The sequence below is a fragment of the Festucalex cinctus genome, chromosome 10 (assembly GCF_051991245.1).
Source record: "Festucalex cinctus isolate MCC-2025b chromosome 10, RoL_Fcin_1.0, whole genome shotgun sequence".
NCBI classification, from domain to species: Eukaryota; Metazoa; Chordata; class Actinopteri; order Syngnathiformes; family Syngnathidae; genus Festucalex; species Festucalex cinctus.
Window position 1 is genome coordinate 26841982 of NC_135420.1, and position 18457 is coordinate 26860438.

Genomic DNA, 18457 nt, shown 5'->3' on the forward strand with positions numbered 1-18457 from the left:
AATATTCTCGGAAGGACTTTTGGAACCCTTTCCAGAAATTTTACATTGCAAAAGTGAAGCTGTCATTGGGGGCTGAAATTTCCAAACATTTTGAGTATGGAGAAGCCGTAAAAAGGGAAGCAATTCAAGCCATTCCGAGGGGACCTTGTCCCCAAAATGGCCCCCCGGTAGAACAAAGACAGCTTTTCCCGTTTGTGTTTGCGTGCTGTGGTGTCATTGGCGTGCGCTGACAGACGGGCTGTTTGCTGACCGCCAGGTGGGCACACGGAACAGGAAACCAAGCCAGGACGTCCTCATCCGACATTTCCCATCAGCCTTCTTCATTCTTTGCCTTCAAAAGGGCTCCACACAGCGTCACATCTGCTAAACTTTTTCTTTTTTTTTCCCCCTCCCTTTTTTGTCTGATCAGTTTTTGGGTCACTTCTCATATCAATGAGAGATTTTTTTATTTATTTTTTTTTTAGATATTTTTCCCCATTTTTTGTCATGCTTTTGTCATTTTCTTGCTAGCTTTTAGCTTTTGAAACTTCTCTTATGTTTTTAGTATGTTTTTTTTGAGTGATTTTTGTCCGTTTGATCAATTTATTGTTTGATTTTGACTATTTTTGTCTGCTACCTGTATATTTTCCCACTATTTTTCTTATTTTTCCTGCTTTTTGCCCATCATCCTGCCATGTTAAAAAAAGAAAAGTCAGTCAGCATTTTAAGTTTTTGTTAAACTTTTTTTTTGTTTGAGTGGTGTAGGAAATGTTTTTGTTGTTTGATGATATTATAATGATTTTTGGGGGGCTACTTCTGTCAGTCCTTTTTTTCAGTACCTGTTGTATTTTCTCTTTTTTTTTCCTCCATATTTTTGTCTGTTTTTGAGCCAGATTTTCTCAGCTAATTTTTGTAGGGTTTTTTTTTCCCCAGACAATCTGCTTTTGTAGTTTTTAGCATGTGTCTGTGTTTTGAGTCATCTTTTTAAATATTTAATTTGTATGTTTTTGGCATGTTTTCCATGTTCCTACTATCCCTCAAAAAAATTTGATAAGTTGCTGTCAGCTGGTTAGCCAAAAAAACAAAACAAAAAACACTACCATGATGCTCCTAACAAGCCCCACATGGCCCCGGGACCGCAGGTTTCCCACGCTGGCGTGAAGTCAGACCCTCGGAAAAAAAAAAAACATCAGAGCATCTTTTGGCTGCAGATGAGACAAAAAAAAAAGGCTCAATCGAAAGCAGACGTGGAGTAGTGGACACGAGCGAGCGCCTCATGTCGACATTATCCAATAAGAGGGCAGCAGATCGCGACATTAGCCTCAAAGTGAAGACTGGAGGAAAAAGGGGGGGAAAGGAAAGGAGCGGTGGCGCATGTAAACAAAAGGCCCAAAGTTTACATTGATGATGGCACAAGCCTTGTTGAGTCCTTTTAGTGAAACGTTAGAGCTGAGCAGCTCCGGGCGAGGAATGTGGAGAATAAACACAGACAACATGAGGAAGACGAAGACGACGAGGCGCTCTCAGGTTCTGTGGGAGATAAGAGAGGAGGAAGGCGTGATGACGTCATCAAACATACAGCTGCAAAGTTGCTCCTTAATTTGGACCGTTTAAATTGAAATTTTTATCTTATTTCTGTATTTTAAAAGAAAAGTTAATCCCCCACCTTTATTACATGTGTGGAATATGAATTAAGCAATGATATCTACCTTTTTTTTTTTTTCTCCATCTCAGGGGGCAGCCATTTTGCCACGAGCTGTCAAGTGAAAATGACATCGCAGTTGCTGGGCACAGGTAGCGACCAATCACGGCTCAGCTAGCAAAATGTCACATGACCAAAACTAAGAAAACAGGTGAGCATCGTGTATCAATACCTTTTATTGTGAGAGATTAAATAAAAAAAAAAAAAAACATTACAAGTACAATTTTTATTTCTGCTGCTAACGTAATGATACATTATGATAATATCTGAAAACGCTGCATGGATGTTTTACGTTCAGAGAGAACAATACACTACATCATTAAGTCAATTCTGCACCATGAAAAATAATAATCTTCTACATTCTGATATCCATACAATATTTGTGGCTGGAATAGTGATAGTTTGGGATATTTATCTCCCAATAGACTCATTGGAAGTAAGGCTTCTTCTGTCAGATATTTTTTCAGCCAGTCATTAAGCTAGTGAACACTGCCCCCAGCTGGCTCAACATGAAACTACACAAAAATCCCCTCTAATAACAATCGTTTTTGTTGTTGTTTTGTTTTATTAGCGTTAGCATTCCAAATTCAGAATCTGTTGGCAAAAATATACTTCTTTATTGTATTTCAAGTTTGCTGTCCAATAACAGTACGATAAGATACATCACCTCATCTTCACTGTGAGGAATAACAATACATGTATTTTACCTTGCGAAATGACACAAAATCAATATTTGCAGCTTTGTATGATGCTGGTATAGCAATGCTGTACCACTATTATATTGATTATTTACTGCTCGTAGGGACAGAAAGGCGGATTGCGGTGTCACTGCCTTCAGTAATCACAGTGACCACTTGATGGCGGTAGCGTGACAGTTTTGTAGTCATACTGAGGCCTTGAATTAAGAAACACTAGGACATATTAAAAATTAGTACAAGACGTGTAAATCCCCATATGGACCCTATTTCACATTTTAAAATGATTAAGTATGTCGAACAAGGCATGTTAATGGCCATGAGGTAGAAACCATGTAAGACGTCCACTGGTTCCATAATCAACGTCATCTAATGACACCCGAAGGAACACAGGCAACCCCCCTAGACCCTCAATTCCTGGCGCCAGGATCCCCCCCACCCGACATTGTACACAAGGCAGATGTACGCACACATAACTGCATTACCTGCACTAATGCAGACAGGTGCTTCCCCCTTGATTCAATCACAAGCCCCCTGCCAGGAAGCACATAGCTAGCATGTTTTCGATATCAACGGCGTCCATACACACAATCGCAGCAAGAGGACACTCGACTGAACCCGAAGCCTAGCTTGAAAACCCTACTTTGAAAACTTAGGTCACACATTTTGACTATTTGATTTTTTTTTTAATCAATACGGTCATTTTTGACCCAACTGTTACAAACTATGACATTGAAACCCAAACCCTACTTTGAAGCGTTAACCCTAATTTTAAAACTATTCTGAAACAGTTTGAAACCCTATAACATATCATAAAATCCTCATTTGAAACTTTAATCATAGCTTGAAACCCTAATTTGAAAACTGAGGTCACACATTTTGACGGTTTAACCAGTAATTTTATAGATACTGTCATAAATTGTGACCCGGCTTTGAAACCCTACTTCTACTCTGAGACCCAACTTTAAGACCTTGTTTAAAACCCTATTTTGAAGTCCTAACCCTTGTTAGTTAGCCTGTCGATGGCGTTTCATATATTTGTCCTTATATAAATGATTAGGTTGAACATATAAATATATATAAATAAACATGTATACGTATCCTACATATACAATGTTAAATGTGTCATTCTTTTTGTATCATGTTTCACTTTTATAATAGACTTTAAATAAGCACTGTCCTGGACGCTAGTGATTTTAACGATAAGGGCAATATCGTGATATTGTGATATTAAAACTGCCACAATATCGCCGTCGTCATGTTCACGATATTCAAAAGGAACATCTGTTTAAAAAAAAAAAGTCAGGTTGATTTCCATTTGTGCAGTTCTAGCACCCTCTGGTGGCTAGTTTTGTAGTGCAATTTAATTTTCATTAGGGATGTTTTGGCCCTTTGATGTTTAAAAATCTATGCTAATTGTCAGATATAGGGGAACGCAATATGCCTGTGAACCGAGTCAATATGTGTGCTAATATTGTTATTAGAGGTGGTTTATATGTATTGCTGTTATATACTTTTTTTTTTTTTTTTTTTTTACAATATTTTGACCTTTGTTAACTCATTCACTGCCATTGACGGAAAATGACGTCAAATGATGCATTTTTTGCTGTCTGGCAATGAATGTGTTAAATATCACCAGCCTCCCCACGATATTGTAATATGCGCTTCATACCGTGATAATATCGTATCGTAAAAATGATCTTATAATTCATTTATTTATCTTTGAATACGTTTTTGAATACATTTAAATGTGTTCTGGTCAAACTATTGAGACATTCTTTGATGTGGTCTTTCTCTATCAGTGATATTCACCTACTACAGGTGTGCCGGCAGAGTGACAGTCGCGTGACCCTCGCAGATCAAAACCAAATGATTGCGATCTGACCCGGTTAGCATGCGGCGTAGCGACGTGACAACAAGAAAAGAAAAAATAAATAAAAAAGTGTCCGTCGTCACAACGAGCTATTCAGCTCCCAGGGAGAGGACACAAAGGGACAATTGAGCGCAACAAAGACACCTCAGTAAAACCACAACAATGACCCCATCAGATGGAGGCCATGAAAGCCATGGCAGGGATGCCAAAACATACAAACATAAAAACACACTAACATTAGCCTCATATGGCTAGCTGCTCGCTGATATGGCCTTAAAAGAAAATCGGTTTTGATTACATTTTAAGATGGTTGCATGCCCCCGTGATGTCGTCTTCCACATCACCAGCAGCCATGTTGAGTGGTCCACACCACTTCCTGTGTCTCCCCAAATGGGATTACAGGTACAAGGGGGGGCACTCCCAACGATAGAGTCATCACGACCGACAGTCAAACGGGACGAACTGATCAACGCGTCGCATACACGCAATGAGGCCGGTCGAGTAATCAAGCACAGCGAACTCAAGTGATTCAGATGACCTGTTGCTATGACGACAGGATGAGAGACGACATGCTTTACCAACACGGCGACGTTTGATAAGCTTGAGCAAGGCCAGGCGCTTGTGAGAGGGGGACAAACACGAGTTGACAGTGACAATGGATGCACAAACGACATGGACCAAAAATGAGCCGAACGGGGTAAACCCAAATAACTCGCAAAACAACACAAAAAAAATGGGTTGCTTTCTGCAAAAAAACGCACACACGCACACACACAAACAACACGTGATATGTTGTGGGTTGTTCATTAGGTCCAACTTTTTGCACCCACAACTGCTGGATTGTAAATAAACCAGTTTGGGTCACAAAAATACATAAATTGCTACTTGGGTTAATTTGACCCAACTTGACAAAACAACGTAATTTTGTACCCCCCCAAAAAAGTGTTGTTTTGTAAATAAATAAATAATAGATTAATTAGATTAATAGATTTAAAAAAAAAAAAAAAAAAAAAAAAAGGTCAGATTGACCCAATTAGTGGATTTCTTTTATAAAAAAAAAAAAATAAATAAAAAAGGAAAAGGAAAAGAAAGGTCAGATTGACCCAATTAGTGGGTCGTTCCAATTTTTGAGAAAATGTGCTTATTTTTGATGCAGTAGTTTTAAGATTGTGGGATATTTATTATTTAACCCAAAAATCTGGGTCATTGGGTTATTTATTTATTTTTTTTACAGCAATAGTTTTGCAGTCTCAACAATTAATGTTATGCTCATAACTCGAGTCACTTGAATCTCAGATCATCTTTTCCCATTGAAATGAATGCAATTGCTATATCTGTTTAGCATCACAAAAACGCCAACATATTTTGTCATATGTTTTTCATCTAAAAAGCTGTACTGTATAATACTGTATTACAAAATAAGACAATAGAACGCAGATGAAATAGTTTTCCTTAAATTGTTAAATGGATACTTTACTTATTTAGCCATTTTTGGCAGTCAAACATTCATATTTTGCCTATAATAAACTTAATATTTTCATTATTTTTCACATACAATTAGTACAAGGGCTCAGGTAACCAATCACAGTTCAGCTTGTGAATGTCACATGACCAAACCTAGAAAACAGGTGAGCTGTGATTTGTTACCTGAGCCCTTGTGATGTCATTTTCAGTCGACAGCAAGTTGCAAAATGTGTTTTTAAAGGTACTAATTGGACGTGAAAAATAACAAAAGTATCAAATGAATTATAGACAAAATATTCACTTTTTTATTACTATAATGGGCTAAATAAGTGAAGTATCCCTTTTAAGTTTTTGATTTTCACTTCACTCTGGTTGATCTTATTGAATTCCATCCAACTGATTTTGAGGCCTTTTTTTCTATTTTAACCAAATTACCAATTTCAGCAACCTTTTATGGACACAAGTCTACAGCTTAGAAACTATTGAAACGTTCTTTGTTGGTATCATTGCTTTATTTAGGTAACTGACAAAAAAAAAAAAATTCATTTTTACTTTTCCGAATCGGTACTTTTTACTTTAGAACAGAAGTTGAATCAGAGTCAAACACAAATACGTGTACTTTTGCCACCATAATATCACTTTTTATTTATTTTTCTCTATCACTTTTGGATAGCTGTGTCACATTTGGTGGAGGCAGCTGGGAATCTCTCTCCCCCCACCCCCTTTCCAAAAACCACCCCGCAACTATCAGCAGCTGGCATTTCTCGCTCCCTCCTCCAACGCTGGCTAATCACTAACCCGCCAAACGAGGCCACCGCACGGACGGCCTTGTCCCATCTGGGACCTTTTCAGGGTGGGATATAGTTTTAGGGTCGAGATTCCTCTGACATCCCAAAAATGGATGAAGGTACAGTGAGTAGGGCGGATAGGAAGTAATCCCACCTAAGTGATGCATTTGCCACTTGGGCAGGAGCACGGTCCTCCACCAAGGCCAACCTCAACGCTGATGTGGCGTCTGTCTGTCTGTCTGTCTTGTCGATCTGGTGTCATTGTTAGTATGGGCGGAGAAAAACAGTGGCAAGAAGATGGACCCTTGAGGCACCCCGCTACCCAGAAATGTTATATTTCCAACATTCACAAAGGTGTCAAATCAGGTTTAAGACTTCAAAGTGGGGTTTTAAAATATGGAATTTGGGTTTGGTTTTCAAAGTAGGTTTCTAGCCTGTGTTGGAGTTTTAAATAAGGTTTCATCATTAGAGTTTGAGGATTAGGGTTTCAAAATAAAGTTCTATTCTGGGTTGGTGTTCCAAAGTAGGGTTTCTAATTGGGGTTTTAAACAAGGTTTAAGATTTCAAATAGGGGTTCAAGGACGGACAAAGTTGGGGTTTAAACGCCGGGTTTCGAGACAAGATTAAGGTGTCACGTTTCTACCCAGGTTTTGAGATTCAAGTTAGAGCTTCTAGCCTGGGTTATTATTCCAACCATATACAGTATGTTTGGTTAGGCGTTTAAAATGAGGGTTAAGATTATAAGGCCAGTGCTTGCAACTTTCAAGCTAATATTAGGATTTCAAAGTAGGGTTGGTGGTGACCCTTTCCTCCTATATTCCTTCCAATAAGTTATTTTTAAAAGTACGTATGTAGCATTATTTATAACAGAATATGTCCTACGTTTAGAGTTGCAAAAAAGGGTGTCGGCCCCACACTGCACTTTATGAATAATGAAGCACCAAGGAGGAAAAATGACGTAAACTCTGCGGCGCCCTTTGCAGGCAGGCGGGCAGCGAGCGAGCGAGGCGAGGCAGGCCGGCGTCGAGGCGCGCGCACCCGGGCGTGATGCGACCGTGACGTCGGTTCCGTCTGAGACCTTTAATCCCTCTGCCGCAGCAGCAGCAGCAGAGGAGCGAGGAGGGGGGCAGCCAGCAACCGACGTGGACCGCACGAGCTAACGGAGAGCAGGACCCCCCTCCCGTTACAAAAAAAACAACAACAAAAAACATATTCGATGGGTCGTGTAGGTGAAAGCTCGCCATAGCGACCCAAACCAAAGAGGGAGCCGGTGCCGGTTCCGTAGGCCAGACCCCCTCCCTCCCTCCCTCCCTCCCTCCCCTGCCAGACATCCTCCCTCCACATTGTCATCAGTTACAAGCGTTAAACGAAGCGGATCGGTGCCGCAAAACATGCAGGATGAGCCTGCGGGGGTGACACGCACTCCGACGCCGCCGTCCGCCGACGAGGAGCCCGACAGCTGCGGCCGACAGCCGGCGCCAACCGACCGCCGCCGCCCGGTGCCGCCGGATTACGAGCAGCGAGGCTTCCGTCCGACGCGGCCCGCCCGTGACCTTCAGCTCGGCCGGGAAAGACAGCGACGGTCCGGCGAGCTTGCCCCCGAGTCGGCGGCCCCTTCCTCGCCCCTCGACCCGCGCGAGGACGCCGCAAATGCCGCGAGGCCACCGCCGCCGACTTCCGTGATTCCGCCGCGCGTCGTCCCAATGGACTCCCCCGGGGCCCACCACGTCAACAACGGCAATGACTGTAGCATGTTGCCCGGAGGTCTGGGCGCCGCCTTCCCGGAGATGCAGAGCGCCGGCACCGGCGGCGGCTCGTCCTCGCCCTCCCTGGCGGGCTTCGGCGCGCCTTGGTCGGTTCAGACGTGCAGCTCGTCGCCCCCTCCTCCCCCTCTCCCTCTCCCTGCTCCCCCGCCTCCTCCCGCTCCACCTGCGCCCTGCACCTCCGCCGACAGCAGCGGCGGCGGCGGCGGCGGCTTCTACGCGGGGATGCCTTCGTCGTCCATCAACCCGGCCTTCTTCCAGGGCTTCACGGCGAATCCGTGCTCCGGGATTAACGTGCAGGGCTTCGGCGGCGGGCCTTTCTCTCCGCAGATCCGCCGCTCTCCCATCAGCCCGCAGATGCACAACCAGCAGGGCGCCTTCTTGCAGCAGAGGAACAACTACAACCAACATCAGGTGGGCTCCAGACCTTTTTTACCAGGCAGGAAGACGCCATCATTTTATCTGCTATATCGCGGTTTATCGGTAACTCAAACATTTAAGCAGTCTTTTTTTTTTTGCATTGGGTTTTTAATTTACAAAGCAAGCCCCCATTTATAGTCGCCCGTTCAGTGCAGTACCACGTTGTGCCGCAACATGCCAGGCAGCACTGAGAATTCCTGGAAGAGATGATGCATAATAACAGCAAGAAGAAGAGGCAGAGAAGGTCCCCAACAACCCCCCCCCAAAAAAAGACAACTTTTAGTTTGATTCTGGATCATGATGGATGCTTAAAACTGTTCTGCCATGATAGATATATCACCCAATTTTGTGATTACTGGTCAAACTGGTTTTGGCGGCTATTTTTCTTTATTTGCTCTATTTTTAGCCCCTTAACGTCCTTTCCACAACTGAGTAAATTTTGTGGGGACCAAGTACATTTAAATTGTTTTCATAAACCCCCAAAACTTTCATTAGGCAATTCTCACAAATAATGGAGGTTGGTATATGTAATAATGTCACATATGTTTTTCTGTTTTTCACATGATCCAAAGCATACCACATCACACACACGCAACCTTCACTCATCCGTCTCCTAATTGCTTCCGTTGACCCCTCACTTAGCCCGTGATGAAGCAGTCTCCTTGGGGCGCTCACCAGGGCAACGGCTGGAGCTCGGGAGGCGTGTCCTGGGGGCGGGACCACCGCAAGGGGGCGGGCGCCCAGGGCATGCCGGGCCAGGGCGGCCACGCCTCGTCGCCCCTCAAGAAGTCCTACCAGAGCAACGTCATCGCCCCGCCCAAGTTCCCGCGCTCGGCCGCCTCGCTGGGGCACAAGTCGTGGCTGGACGACAACGTCTTTCGTGCCGACGGCAACAGCAACACTTTGATGCCCCTCCAGGTACGTGACGGGTGGGCCGGATTTGACCCCTCCCACCTTTTCACAACATTGAGTATGAGTTTGAGGGACGTCTGGTGTTACAAACACTTTTATTCCTCACACGATGTAATCTAACAATAATCTGATGCAAGCCAATACGCGTGCTGCTTAATGTCTTTTCCCGGAAAATGAAATGATGTCATTTCACGCCGCCGGCTCACATGGGGAGTGACGTGATTGGCCGCAAAGTGCTCGGCATGGCGCGTGTTTGTCATCCTGGTTTGGTGATCGTATCTCGCTGGAATTGGCCAAAATGTGATTTACTGCCTTTTCTCCGGGGAGGACAAAAGACGATTAATCACATTTCTGTCCATATAATGGACGTGTTTTGAAACCTCCCCTTTTGTATGCTGAAATCAAAACTTGGGTATGATTTTGATAATGTGAACATTGTAACGCAGAGCCGCTTATTTTTGGAAGTGCGTTTTTATAATAATATCGAATTCATTTTATTTTTTTTTACCATTTACGTTAAAGTCGACCTGAATAAGATTCCACCATTGAAGAATAAAATATGATACAAGAATATAATCCCCCATATTCAATATTGAACTAAGGCAGTGCTTCTCACTCATTTTCTGTCATGCCCCTCCCTAGGAAAAAGAAGAAAACAAAACCCCTACACCACCGAGCGAATGTTCCCTGCCCACACTCTGCCAATGAGAGCATCACTGCCCCCTAATGTAGTGGAGGTGCAATTGCACTTTATTCTAAGACAGTACAAAAATAAATAATAATAATAATAATAATAATAATAATAATCAAAATAACAAAGCATGTTCCCCGAGGTCAAACATGAGAAAAAAAATGTATATATATATATATATATATATATATATATATATATATATATATATATATATATATATATATATATATATATATATATATATATATATATACAGTATATACTTTTTTTTTTTTTTCCCTCGTTTTGTCTGTATCAATACCGTAGTTTCAATTTATACTTGCATTTTCCGCTTTGGAAAGACATTCCAGACTTGACGGTCACCCCGGATTACCGAAAGACCAAATGACTTCTGGTTCGAGTACGATGAGGTCAGGAAGCGGCGGCGATCGCGCGGATGGCGCTGATCTTCATTTCCATATAAACACTTGTCACAGCAGGAATTGTTCAGATTCCAAGACCTTCTCCTTCCTTCCTCTCTGCTTAATGTTTGGCAGTCGGTGACAAGCGCTGTCGAGATGGGGCCACGCTTTTGAGCTAAAACGTTATAAGAATACGTATTAAAGAAGAAAAAAAAAAAAAGAGCGGAAAAACATCAGCGGTATGATAATCCACAGGTCTCATTGCATTCACTTTCCATTGGATGGTGCCAATAATGCACTGCCATTGTTTTAAAACCGAGTAAGGACCAAAAAAAAAACATCTTTTATGTCAAGCTTCGGTGTTTCCCAAATCCCACCTCCTCAAATGCAACACCAGTCATAGAACATAAATAAAATGTTAAAGAGAGATTAGCATTAATTGTGTGATTTTTCAAAGTAAAATGTGATATTTATCACCTAAAACAGGAAACATAATATTTAATCAGGAAAATGATCTTGTCATATCATGCTAAAATATAATATAATTATATAATGTGACAATTTTCACATTTGAACGCGATAACCTTTCATGATGATGCCCGTACTTACTGAGCAGTGTTTACTGTTGCATGAGAACGTAAGAATCTATCAGCATTTAATCGGCAAAAGTTAACTCGGGTATTATTTGGAAAGTCCGAATATATCAACCGATATAATTGGCCGCCTGATTAATCGGTCTGTTGCTATTAAAATCAACGTGATGGACAATTATTATGAGAATATTTTTTTGGCCTGGGTGAAAATGGACAGTAGGGCTGCTCGATTATGGAAAAAATAATAATCACAATTATTTTGTCAATAATTGAAATCACGATTATTCAAATGATTTTTTTTTTTTTTTTGGTACAAAACAAGAAAATGTTTAAGACCAATGAAAAAATAGAAACACTATAATTATGCAAGTTCCTTTTGGATGAAACAGAATTTATTAAATTAGTTATTTACATTTTTTAAAAGAGGTGCAAATGTATAACATTAAACAACTCAAAAATTAGTATTAATCTTTTTTTTTTTTCTGATTATGCTGATTTTTATAATAGTGGAGTGCAATAAATGAAATTGTAATTGAATTTCGATTATTTGCACAACCCTAATGGACAGTATGTAACGTTTTAGTGGCCGACTAATTACGTCAGGCCAGCTACTCGAGTGCCGATTCCATTTTCAACATATAGCGTGAGCTCATCATGTTAGCCGGAGACCAAAATAGTCGCGTATGAGTGCGTCATCTCTTTCATGACTGTGTTCCCGCTTCTTGGTTTCCACTCCTGGACTCCCTTGGCCCGTAAATCCGGGGACTTACCCATATACAGCCCTGGCCAGCATACCTTGCGGACCCCTAAACTGAATAAATACGGAAAGAATGTTAATCTCGGCCGAGCCAAACACTGGCCAGGCTTTATTATGATTATGATGATGAGAAGTATTATTCCCGAGACAAATTGTGATGACCTAAAAGCGTCTTTTTTTTCTTTTTTTTTTCTTTTGCGCTTTCCAGGACCGCTCCAGGCTGTACGAGAGTCTCAACATGCATTCGCTGGAGAGCTCCCTGATTGACATCATGCGAGCCGAGCAGGATCCCATGAAAGGTGAGCGCCGCCTATCACTTTCCGGACTGCGCGTGTGTGTGTTTGCGTGCGTGCGTGTGTCGAATGGAAGGCCTCCTGAGAAGCTGTGTAGTGTTACTGCACCGAAGCTTATTTTCTCCCCCGCTGAGAGCCTAATACGTGCGGGCCTCCAGCTGGGTCTTTACACCACCAAGCGACTCTGATCCGGTTAACCTGGAAAACACGAGAGGGCTCGAGTGTACCGTACAGTCTTTTTTTTTTTTTTTTTTTGTGCTATTTTTGTGCTCAGGCCAAAGCAAGAAAATATTAACAGTAGTTCCTTGAGATACAAGTTTAATTTAATCCGTCACCATGCGTGGTTGTAACCCAAATAATCTTTTTCCATTGACGTGAATGGGAATGTCATTAATCCGTTACAGCCTCCCAAAAGAATAACAACAATAAGTGGGGAATTGTGAATAGCAAAAAAAAATCCATGCATTATTCATGTCATTGTGCATTGAAATAAATAAAAAGAAACATTTAACCCCAAAAAATTATTTGGGGGGGCACTGATAAACAGCTACTAAGTCTATGGTGTCTAACTGAACTAAACAATATTCAAATGATTTCTTCCACCAACCTTCCCCAACCCTTTCATCACAAACATTTTCTACAGTATGCATGATCCTGCTTATAAGCAAACAGGGGGATGATGTATTAAACGCAACCACCCTGGGGGAGGTCACAAACGCACCACGGGCAGCTTTGTTGTTCTTCCTGTAGCAGCAGATGGAGAGCACACGGGCCGAGCGGGGACTTCGGGATAGCGGGCAGGGCTAATTTTAGACGCCGTCGCCCTTTCGCACGCTGCGTTTGACAGCCTGGAGTGGCCATGCGGGCCAAGGCGAAGGAAGGCTGCGCCAGAGTGGGCTGCTGTTGCTATTTTTAGACGCTTCCAAACGTAGGGGACTTGATGTGCAATTTTATAAATGAAGTTGCTTTAGCTAGGTTGTTACTTTAATTAAAACGACATGATAGGCTACATATGATATGTAAAGCCATTCATATATGTTAATGATATCTGGCAAACTATACCTTAGAACATGTAAGCTAGAATAGCTAATTAGGCTAATAGCTAATTAGTTCTACAATAAATTCATGAGTTACTAAGAGACAACACAAGAGCTGGCTTGGGGGGGGGGATATGCCTTTGACTTTACAAATACAATATTGCTAATTTTATATCACGGATATGAGCTAGCTAGCAAACTAAACTATGTGGCAAATAGCAGCCAAGGAGCCACACAAGCTAGCGAGCCTAACAAACAACGCTAACATGATGACTACTTTAGCAAAAATACTCAACGGTTAGCAAACCCAAAACTGTTATATAGAAGATTTTCAGATTTTTCAAGGCCTTCTAAAATGTCACTGTTTAGCGTATTGACAGCTTTTAGAAACTGTCAACGCTAACCAATCCTCCTGCTAGCAGCGGACAGAACTATCGTCAAAAGGCAAAATATTATATAAGGATTTTTTTTTTAACCTCTCCCAAAAATAGTTTTGCTGTCATCTTGTGCTATCTATAGTAAAAAAAAACTTTCAAAGTTACTTGTTGACTCACTGTACTAAGTTTTGATGGATCATCATAACACACTGGGTCGCATGTTAAGCTAACAATGTTAGCAATGTTCCATCCATGTCTGACTGAAGTGCGTTTCTTTGTCCAGGGCGCATTGGGTGCCTGAACCAGGCTGCCGACGGGCTCCTCATGCTCAATGGTAATTATGTTTTAATGTCGTTACGGTGTTCACTTCCAGCGACACTTATACGAACTGAAAAATTCTCCTATATTTACACGCAGCTAGGAGCTATGGGAGACGTCGAGGTAAACCTTCAACTAATTAAGCACATCTGCTTATTATGTTTTTTTTGTTTTGTTTTGTTTTGTTTTTAATTGTGTGACTTGTTTTTATCCTCCTGTGCTTTTTTAGTCTGATTCAGAAAAGCCATCAGCCTGTAATTAACTGATTAATGTTCACTGATGATGATGACGATGATGATGATGTCATCGAAAAGGAGGCCATTTTGTATCTCACTGTTTTCCAAATTATTACACATATGCTGTTTTTGCTGAATGGATGGATGGATGGATGGATGGATGGATGGATGGATGGATGGATGGATGGATGGATGGACAGATGGATGGATGGACAGACGGACGGATGGATGGACGGATGGATGGACGGACGGATATATAGACAGATGGATGGATGGACAGACAGATGGACGGATGGATAGATGGACGGACAGACGGATGGATGGATGAACGGACGGACAGACGGACGGATGGATGGATGGACGGACGGACGGATAGATGGATGGATGGACAGACGGATAGATAGATAGATAGACGGATGGATGGATGGATGGATAGATGGATGGATGGACAGACGGATGGATGGATGGACGGACGGATATATAGACAGATGGATGGACGGATGGACAGATGGACGGACAGACGGATGGATGGATGGATAGATGATGGATGGATGGATGGATGAACGGACGGATGGATGGATGGATGGATGGATGGACAGACGGATGGATGCGCAGACGGATGGATGCACAGACGGATGGATGGATAGATTGATGGATGGACGGATGAATGGATCGACAGACGGATGGATGAATAGATAGACGGATGGCCGGATAGATTGCTATTGTGTTGTGCATAAAGACGGAGCATGCTTGACGTTGCTGGATTGAGCAGGCGAGGCTTTGTTCTTTTTTCCAGCTTTGTGTTTCAACTCAATTGCGGATAATCCTCGTAGGTGCCGAAAAACCACCATAACGCATGAGCCGCTTTGCCCTTGATGTCACCCGCTCTCAATTCCTCCCCCCGCAGGGCGCTCTTCTCTTTTCCCCATCGACGACAACCTCCTGGACGATGGCCACGGCAACCAGGGGATCCCGGGAGTTCTGGGCTCGGCCGGCTGTTTCCCGCATCAGAACGGCGAGCGCATCGAGCGCTTCTCGCGCAAGGTCTTTGTGGGCGGGTTGCCGCCTGACATAGATGAAGGTGAGAAATTAATGACGTGTCGGCGTAAGATGTGATCCGACTGCCAGATGGGATCGGGGTCGGCGAACGAACACATCTCGCGACAGGATTGGCTGGAAATTATCCGGTTGACGTCAAACACAAAATGAAAAAGATGTAATTTAAATAACAAAATGTACGGACTGAAATTGTAAACACAAATAAACCTAAGAATATGAATGCAAAATATATTGAATAAATAATAAAAATAGATTGACTAAATGATAAATACACAAAATAATTGTCTCAGATGTGAGAAATATTGTAAGTTTTTTTTATTATTGTGGTTGATTTGTAAACAGCTAAAAAGGAAAAAAGAAACCAAACCGAAGCTAACTTTGTTCGCGCTGCTGTGCTGACGTCACCGGCAAGCCCAAAGGCGCTTTAATCTATTTTTTTCCCCCCACTCTTAAAGTATCATGCGTTTATATTTTTAGGTTTATTTACGTTTTTACAAATTCAGCCCATAAATTTTGTTATTTTGATCAATTGTAAACGGATAATTTCCAGACAATCCTGTAGCGTGACGTCATCTGCAGGCGACCCCGATACAATCTGGCAGTCCGTTCACATCTGACACCGACACCGTCGGCCCTCATCGGGTCTGCAAGGACAGTGATTCTCAAAGTGTGGTACGCGAGCGCCCTCTAGTGGTAAACCAAAAAAAAAAAAATACTGCAGTTGATCAAGGTTCTATTTCACTTTGAAATTAAACTAGAGCTGTCAAACGATTACATTTTTTTAGTCAGATTAATCACATCTTTGAATTTTGATTCATTATGATTAATCACTTAATTATCATTATTTTTTTTTTTACTGATGTAAAATGTATTTACTTGTTTAAAAAACAAACAAACCTGTATTCGCACTTCAAAATGTTTGCTTTGTTCTTGTTTACCGCAAAACTTTGTTTGTTTATGTTCTTAAAGCGCTTTATAAATAAAGTTGAGTTGAGTTGAGTTAATCACTTAATTAAAAAGGCTTTTTTTTTTTTTTTTTTTTTTTTTTTTTTAAATCAACATTTTTTTGTCCGGCAAATTTAAAGAGCAACTGTTGTTAATTTTTTCGACATTAAATGTGATGAGGACGTCTTTGAAAAAATGTAGAAAAATGTAAAAAGACTAACATAACCATCTGCTGTCAGCTAATGGATCATCTGCGCTCAAAATTAATAGTGTGATTAATCTGCATTAATACATGATTAATGTGATAATTTTTTTGTGATGAATTAATTAGTTCACGCTTTAACTTTGACAGCACAAAATTAAACACACAAAAGTGCTTATGTTCATATTTACATTCTGTGCAATACTGACAAAAGCACTTTTTTTTTTTTTTTTTTTTTTCTCCTGCAGATGAAATCACGTCCAGTTTCCGGCGCTTCGGCCACCTGGTGGTCGACTGGCCGCACAAAGCTGAGAGCAAGTCGTACTTTCCACCCAAAGGTTACGCCTTCCTGCTGTTCCAGGAGGAGACGTCCGTGCAGGCCCTGATCGAAGCCTGCATGGAGGAGGACGGGAAGCTCTACCTGTGCGTCTCCAGCCCCACCATCAAGGACAAACCTGTGAGAAACATTAAATATAAAAAAAAAAACATTCCATGGCAATGAACTCAGTCAAACTTTTATGTTTTTAGTTGAATTTTGTCTTGAAACTAGACTAAGTGCAATTGCTGGAGAAATTGCGTGGGAATGCTGAAAGCTGAATGCTGATGAAGTAAATTGAAAGATAAATTACGTGAAAATTACAAAGTTTGAATTGAAGTTGAAAGATAAATGAATAAGAAAACTTGAACGACAATCTGTCTAAGGTGAGATTTCATCATTTCAGAGAAATTATAATCCATTTCCTGAAACGATAGTCAGTTTGCATCAAACCATCGAATGTACTCAAATGTGGTCCAAGCAGGGTCTTGACCCAGGTTCTCCACGGGGAGAATAAATTGCTCTAATGACTGAGCTAACTTGCATTGTTCAAATTCATGGCTAATGGCGTATTTTATTTTAAAAATAGTCATCTGATGAAAGCCAAATTTCAAGTGAAATTGTAATGCATTTCCTTATATGCTGGTATACAGTTATATTACTATAAGAATATTTGCCATGTACAGTCGGAGGTGGGATTCGAACCCGGAACCTCCTGACTACTGGACAACGCACTTAATCAAGTGCGCCGCTGAGCAGTATCAGAGAGTTGTTAATGATGACAGTTGTATGTATGGAAGTGGGCATGGAAAGTGGGAAAAACTTCAATGTCCGTCCCATTGAAAATGAATGGGGAAAAGTTGATATTTAAAGTTAAATTGTGCGAGCACTGTAAGTAATGTGGAATCAGATGATAAATACCCCGGAAGGCGTGACTTTTTGAAGCAAGTTGAAATTTGAACGGTGTAAATCGGAAGTATTATGTGTGAGTTGTTTCTCGGCAAACAAATTAAATTTGTGGGATGCATTCAGCATTCCCGCAATGAAAAAATATGAGAATCAAAGCGAGTAAACAAGCGTTTGGTCTGCAGGTGCAAATCCGCCCGTGGAACCTGAGCGACAGCGACTTTGTGATGGATGGATCTCAGCCCCTGGACCCTCGCAAGACCATCTTTGTGGGAGGCGTCCCTCGTCCCCTGAGAGCAAGTAATGGCCGCCATTTTATCTCTTTTCTCCGCCAGGATCTTCGAGATCATCGCTAACTCTTGAACGGTCTCGCTTCCCCCGCCTAGTCGAACTGGCCATGATCATGGACCGCCTCTACGGGGGCGTGTGCTACGCCGGGATCGATACCGACCCGGAGCTCAAGTACCCCAAAGGGGCGGGGCGCGTGGCCTTCTCCAACCAGCAGAGCTACATCGCCGCCATCAGCGCCAGATTTGTGCAGCTGCAGCACGGCGACATCGATAAACGGGTACGATGACGTCGTTGGCGTTTCCGTTCATTTCAATGGGAAACGTCGCTTTGGCGTACGAGTGGTCGTGGAATCGAATTCAACTTGTAAATCGGGGGTTGTCAAACATACGGCCCGCGGGCCGGATCCGGCCCGCAAAGGGGTTTAATCCGGCACGTG

At 42.0% G+C, this 18457-nt stretch overlaps 1 protein-coding gene across 5 annotated transcripts in view; it reads left to right on the plus strand.

Annotated features, from left to right (window-relative positions):
* cpeb2 (cytoplasmic polyadenylation element binding protein 2) overlaps positions 1 to 18457 on the plus strand; it is a 50099-nt gene that overhangs the window by 25223 nt on the left and 6419 nt on the right. For 4 of the 5 annotated variants that reach the window (XM_077534939.1, XM_077534938.1, XM_077534941.1 and 1 more), the window contains exons 4-13: positions 1714 to 1832; positions 7485 to 8678; positions 9327 to 9602; positions 12250 to 12340; positions 14032 to 14082; positions 14166 to 14189; positions 15210 to 15383; positions 16757 to 16965; positions 17916 to 18030; positions 18117 to 18298. In XM_077534939.1, the coding sequence (XP_077391065.1) occupies positions 7893 to 8678; positions 9327 to 9602; positions 12250 to 12340; positions 14032 to 14082; positions 14166 to 14189; positions 15210 to 15383; positions 16757 to 16965; positions 17916 to 18030; positions 18117 to 18298 (1908 nt within the window). In that variant the 5' untranslated portion in view covers positions 1714 to 1832; positions 7485 to 7892. The remainder of the gene's footprint in view (positions 1 to 1713; positions 1833 to 7484; positions 8679 to 9326; positions 9603 to 12249; positions 12341 to 14031; positions 14083 to 14165; positions 14190 to 15209; positions 15384 to 16756; positions 16966 to 17915; positions 18031 to 18116; positions 18299 to 18457) is intronic. The other variant, XM_077534943.1, reaches the window with a different exon arrangement.